The sequence below is a fragment of the Nerophis ophidion genome, linkage group LG04, assembly GCF_033978795.1.
Source record: "Nerophis ophidion isolate RoL-2023_Sa linkage group LG04, RoL_Noph_v1.0, whole genome shotgun sequence".
NCBI lineage: Eukaryota > Metazoa > Chordata > Actinopteri > Syngnathiformes > Syngnathidae > Nerophis > Nerophis ophidion.
Genome location: NC_084614.1, coordinates 27,911,155 through 27,917,926, shown reverse-complemented (window position 1 = coordinate 27,917,926; position 6,772 = coordinate 27,911,155). Strand labels below are relative to the sequence as shown.

General features: G+C 48.1%; 1 protein-coding gene across 1 annotated transcript in view; it reads left to right on the top strand.

Moving 5' to 3' along the window:
* The first annotated feature begins 801 nt into the window (after positions 1 to 801).
* The window catches only part of kcnk12l (potassium channel, subfamily K, member 12 like), a 10,402-nt gene continuing 4,431 nt past the window's right edge, over positions 802 to 6,772 (top strand). The window contains exon 1 of the mRNA XM_061897763.1: positions 802 to 1,161. Within this exon, the coding sequence (XP_061753747.1) occupies positions 816 to 1,161 (346 nt within the window). The 5' untranslated portion in view covers positions 802 to 815. The remainder of the gene's footprint in view (positions 1,162 to 6,772) is intronic.

Below are 6,772 nucleotides of genomic sequence, written 5' to 3'. Positions count from 1 at the left end.
TGCGAAACTTTATAGTTAAAGATCCTTTGATCCTTTGAACACTAGGCTCAGTGGCTTAGTGGTTAGAGTGTCTACTCTGCAATCAGTAGGTTGTGAGTTCAAACCCCGGCTGAGTCATACCAAAGACTATAAAAATGGGACTCAGTACCTGGAATTGGGGGTTAAATCCCCAAAATGATTCCTGGGCAGAACTACAGCTGCTGCTCACTACTCACCTCAAAGAGGTTGAGGTTGAAGGGTCAAATGCAGAGGAGAATCTCACCACACCTTGTCTGTGTGTGACAATCATTGGTACTTTAACTTTAACTTTATACAACAGGAGCGTTATGTTAGTTATAGGGACCCACTGCAAACATTCTAGTCAAAGATCCACAAGCACACTGCTATTTGTACAATTCTGAAGATTATTGGAGAAAGAGTATAATCTGTTCACATAAGGGAAAATGTGTATTAGAATAAAGTGCGTGTCTAAAGGGGACACAGCCAATGAGGGTGGGCTTGGAGAAGGATGGGTGGGCAGGAAACAATGATGTCACTGCGCGACAGATGAAGGATCAAGTCAAGGGGCTTCCACTTGCTGGTCATCATTGAACAGATGCACAGCAGCAGCGCTCAGGGAGAGAACTTGTTGTTAACCTGACCAGGTAGGACTTATTCGTATTATTCTATGAAAACTGTAAACAATATACAAAATGTATTCTTTAAAGTCCTATTAATTCATAGAGGCATGATACAACTATGGAAAATATTTGATGTAAAACTCTGTTTTATGTTGCATGTGTCGTATACATGTAGTTTGTGTTCCGGAGTCTGTCATGGCTCAAAGGAAACCATCTGGAGGCTGCTGCTGCCCCAAAGCTCCAATCAACGAAGACAACGCTCGTTTCTTCCTGCTGGCCGGTCTCATTTTTATTTACTTGCTGTGCGGGGCTGCCATCTTCTCCGCCCTGGAACACCCTTTTGAGCTGCGTGCTCGCCGCTTGTGGAGGCAGCAGCTGGACAACTTTACCCGGCGACACGGCGTCCACCCGAGGGCCCTGCACACTCTCCTTAGGCAGTATGAGGAGGCCAATGGAGCGGGGATCAGAGTGGATGCATTGAGGCCTCGCTGGGACTTTTCCGGAGCTTTCTACTTTGTGGGCACCGTAGTCTCTACTATTGGTAAGTCCTGGAATATTTCATCATGTACTTGTAATATTTCATAAGATACTTGTTACCATACATCCATTTTCATTCATTGATTTTCTATACCGTTGGAATATCTAGTGATCTGGAGCCTACCCCTGCTAACTTTGGACAGGAGTCATGTGATTGGCTGGTGATCAGTACCCCACCTTTTACGTAAAGTCACTTGCGATTGATTCAAGCTCACACGTGACCCCTGACAGGATAGATAATGAACCAAAAAAAGTTGTGTTTCAATCATAAAACCTTTAAATGTACTGATTTTTTGTAGATAACATTTCAAGTTAAAGTTAAAGTTAAAGTACCAATGATTGTCACACACACACTAGCTGTGGTGAAATTTGTCCTCTGCATTTGACCCATCCCCTCTTACACCCCCTGGGAGGTGAGGGGAGCACTGAGCAGCAGCAGTGGCCGCGCTCGGGAATCATTTTAGTGATTTAACCCCCAATTCCAACGCTTGATGCTGAGTGCCAAGCAGGGAGGTAATGGGTCCCATTTGTATAGTCTTTGGTATGACTCGGCCGGGGTTTCAACACGAGTCACGTGCCATAATAGGTTAGCCACTAAAAGCCATCTTCCCTTTTTCATATCCAGGTCACCAGTGTGTGTGTTAATGACTGTAAAAAAAAGCTCTGACTCGCATGGGGAGAAGTTGTTAGATTGCATGTACAAATCTCTAGAGCAGCTGTGGGAAACCTTCACTATAAAAAAAGAAAGAAAAAAAAGCAAAGCAGCTTATAAACTTTAAAAAAATGAAAGAAGACAAATCATGGACCCAGATTACCCTCGCCCGGACGCGGGTCACTGGGGCCCCCCTCTGGAGCCAGGCCCGGAGGTGGGGCACGATGGCGAGCGCCTGGGGCCCGCCCGGGCACAGCCTGAAGAGGCAACGTGGGTCACCCCTCCAATGGGCTCACCACCCATAGTAGGGGCCATAGAGGTCGGGTGCGATGTGAGCTGGGCGGAAGACAGAGGCAGGGCACTTGGCGGTCCGATCTTCGGCTACAGAACCTAGCTCTTGGGACATGGAACGTCACCTCACTGGGGGAAAGGAGCCTGAGCTAGTGCGCGAAGTGGAGAAGTTCCGGCTGGATATAGTCGGACTCACTTCGACGCACAGCAAGGGCTCTGGAACCACTTCTCTCAAGAGGGGCTGGACTCTTTTTTATTTCTGGCGTTGCCGGCAGTGAGAGGCGACGGGCTGGGGTGGCAATTCTTGTTGCCCCCCGACTCAAGGCCTGCACGTTAGAGTTCAACCCGGTGGATGAAAGGGCAGCCTCCCCCCGCCTTCGGGTGGGGGGACGGGTCCTGACTGTTGTTTGTACTTACGCAACAAACAGCAGTTCAGAGTACCCACCCTTTTTGGGTACACTCGAGGGAATAGTGGAAAGTGCTCCCCCGGGTGATTCCCTTGTCCTACTGGGGGACTTCAACGCTCATGTTGGCAACGACAGTGAAACCTGGAGAGGCGTAATTCGGAAAAATGGCCGCCCGGATCTGAACCCGAGTGGTGTTTTGTAATTGGAATTTTGTGCTCGTCACAGTTTGTCCATAACAAACACCATGTTCAAACATAAGGGTGTCCATATGTGCACTTGGCACCAGGACACTCTATACCGCAGTTCCATGATCGACTTTGTAGTTGTGTAATCGGGGCGGAGCTTTCTACCGATCACCACCTGGTGGTAAGTTGGCTGCGATGGTGGGGGAGGATGCCGGACAGCCCTGGCAGGCCCAAGCGCATAATGAAGGTCTGCTGGGAACGTCTGGCAGAGTCTCCTGTCAGAGAAAGTTTCAATTTCCACCTCCGGAAGAACTTTGAACATGTCACGAGGGAAGTGCTGGACATTGAGTCCGAGGGGACCATGTTCCGCACCTCTATTGTCGAGGCGGCTGATTGGAGCTGTGGCCGCAAGGTAGTTGGTGCCTGTCGGGGCGAAAATCCTAAAACCCGTTGGTGGACACCAGCGGTGAGGGATGCCATCAAGCTGAAGAAGGAGTCCTATAGGGTTCTTTTGGCCCATAGGACTCCGGAGGCAGTGGACAGGTACCGACAGCCCAAGCGGTGTGCAGCTTCAGCGGTCGCGGAGGCAAAAATTCGGACATGGGAGGAGTTCGCGGAAGCCATGGAAAACGACTTCCGGACGGCTTCGAGACAATTCTGGACCATCCGCCGCCTCAGTAAGGGGAAGCAGTGCACTATCAACACCGTGTATGGTGCATCTGGTGTTCTACTGACCTCAACTGCGGATGTTGTGGATAGGTGGAAGGAATACTTCGAAGACCTCCTCAATCCCACCAACACGTCTTTCTATGAGGAAGCAGTGTCTGGGGAATCTTTGGTGGGCTCTCCTATTTCTGGGGCTGAGGTTGCTGAGGTAGTTAAAAAGCTCCTCGGTGGCAAGGCACCAGGGGTGGATGAGATCCGCCCGGAGTTCCTTAAGGCTCAGGATGCTGTGGGGCTGTCTTGGTTGACAAGACTCTACAGCATCGCGTGGACATCGGGGGCGGTACCTCTAGATTAGCAGACCGGGGTGGTGGTTCCTCTCTTTGAGAAGGGGGACCGGAGGGTGTGTTCCAACTATCGTGGAATCACACTCCTCAGACTTCCCGGTAAGGTTTATTCAGGTGTACTGGAGAGGAGGCTACGCTGGATAGTCGAACCTCGTATTCAGGAGGAACAATGTGGTTTTCGTCCTGGTCGTGGAACTGTGGACCAGCTCTATACTCTCGGCAGGGTTCTTGAGGGTGCATGGGAGTTTGTCCAACCAGTCTACATGTGCTTTGTGGACTTGGAGAAGGCATTCGACCGTGTCCCTCGGGAAGTCCTGTGGGGAGTGCTCAGAGAGTATGGGGTATTGGACTGTCTTATTGTGGCGGTCCGCTCCCTGTACGATCAGTGTCAGAGCTTGGTCCGCATTGCCGGCAGTAAGTCGAACACATTTCCAGTGAGGGTTGGACTCCGCCAAGGCTGTCCTTTGTCACCGATTCTGTTCATAACTTTTATGGACAGAATTTCTCGGCGCAGTCAAGGCGTTGAGGGGTTCTGGTTTGGTGGCCGTGTGATTAGGCCTCCTATTTTTGTGGATGATGTGGTCCTGATAGCTTCATCTGGCCGGGATCTTCAGCTCTCACTGGATCGGTTCGCAGCCGAGTGTGAAGCGACCGGAATGAGAATCAGCACCTCCAAGTCCGAGTCCATGGTTCTCCCACGGAAAAGGGTGGAATGCCATCCCTGGGTTGGGGAAGAGACCCTACCCCAAGTGGAGGAGTTCAAGTACCTAGGAGTCTTGTTCACGAGTGAGGGAAGAGTGGATCGTTAGATCGACAGGCGGATCGGTGCGGCGTCTTCAGTAATGCGGACGTTGTACCGATCCGTTGTGGTGAAGAAGGACCTGAGCCGGAAGGCAAAGCTCTCAATTCACCGGTCGATCTACGTTCCCATCCTCACCTATGGTCATGAGCTTTGGGTAATGACCGAAAGGATAAGATCACGGGTACAAGCGGCCGAAATGAGTTTCCTCGTGTGGCGGGGCTCTCCCTTAGAGATAGGGTGAGAAGCTTTGCCATCCGGGAGGAGCTCAAAGTAAAGCCACTGCTCCTCCACATCGAGAGGAGCCAGATGACGTGGTTCAGGCATCTGGTCAGGATGCCACCCGAATGCCTCCCTAGGGAGGTGTTTAGGGCACGTCCAACCGGTAGGAGGCCACGGGGAAGACCCAGGACACGTTGGGAAGACTATGTCTCCCGGCTTTCCTGGGAACGCCTCGGGATCCCCTGGGAAGAGCTAGAGGAAGTGGCTGGGGAGAAGAAAGTCTGGGCTTCCCTGCTTAGGCTGCTGCACCCGCGACCCGACCTCGAATAAGCGGAAGAAGATGGATGGATTGATGGATGGATAAATGAAATCATGGGAATAAGGCCTTCTTGTTATTATTTCATGGTAAGCTTACCTTAAAAAAACAAACTCAAGAAATTGAGGCTTATAAATGACAGTTAAATAAATAAATCAAATCAATAAAACTAAGAAACCGACGTCTCTCTTGCGCAGGCGTCTACCGCATGGCACAAAAACACACACATATGTTGGATTAGATTAGATTAGTTCATTTCAAAGGGGACAATGCAATATCATAAAACACATGACTACACACGGTTAAAAAAGCCAGAATCAGCCAGACGGCTTCTTTTCATCTGTAGTCCCCTGGACATGATTTAAAAAAGGCAGTAAAATTGCAGTTTAAAAAATAAAAGAAAGAGAGAGAAAAAGAAAAAAGTGCACAATCTATATACAATATGATAAAAAAAAACAAAAACATAATCACAACATAACATTTATCTTAGCATCTACACAGGCTCATCTTTTAATGCTGGCAGCTTTAGGCGTTGATAAGCCACATTTAAATTTTTTTTGTGAAGGCCTTGTAAATTGAGACCAGCTCAGGTACTGAGTTCCACACATTTGCGCTCCTTACTGACTAGGCCGATTTACTGAAAGTGCTCCTGCGCAGAGGAATATAACAGTCACCTCTGACAGATCCTCGAGTGACACGCTCACAGCTGTTTCTTTGGTAATGAACTCTGCCAGGGGATCTAGAGCCAATTCATGCAGTACTTTACAGCATCTTTACCCCTCCCTTTTGTTTGCCTTCCTCGTGATCATCCAATCACCAGTCAGGGCACATTTATGACCCTAAAAACAGTCGGAAATTATGGAACTCTTTTCAAAAATGCATATAATGCTGGTCAAATAATCTGCTCTGAAGGGAGCCACAACAAAGAGGCTGTGCTACACTGCATCTTTTTCAGACTTTTTTCCTGGAAAAAAATATTGTCTTATGTCCGGGTCAGAATGTTGTTTTTCTCTAAACAAAAAATTATGTAGGAAAAAGTAAAAATCAAAAGTATATCCTTTAATGCGCACTAAACTAAGATCTCATTATGTATAGGAATGGGTACCAAGTTTGGTACCTTTATAGGCACTGATCGAATTCTGTCGGTACGACAGAGTATTGATTCCCGTAAATTCAAACAGCACCATATTAACCATTTTGCTATATATTCTTTTGTTGCATGTGATGTCACTTCCGGTTTCAGATTCAGCTGGCTCAAACATTTGGTGGGGAAACACAAGTAGCATTTAGAACAGACTCAGTCAAACTGCCTTTAGGTAATGTTGCAATTTTCCCAGCCAACAAAGTAAATATGCATGATAGAAAACACTTGAACCCACAGTAAGGTTCCATTTTTCAAAAGACACTGATTTACATTGAATTTGCGCCATAGACTAATTAGCATTAGCAATTTCCCATGGCAATTTCAACACCTCCGCATTTGGTACTGAAAAGTACAACTAAAATGCATGTCAAAATCAAACAGCGAGAGTGTATCAAGTACTATATCCATCCATCCATTTTCTATCGCTTATTCTCTTTTGGGGTCGCGGGGGGCGCTGGTGCCTATCTCAGCTACAATCGGGCGGAAGGCGGGGTACCACCTGGACAAGTCGCCATCTCATCGCAGGGCCAACACAGATAGACAGACAACATTCACACTCACATTCACACACTAGGGACCATTTAGTGTT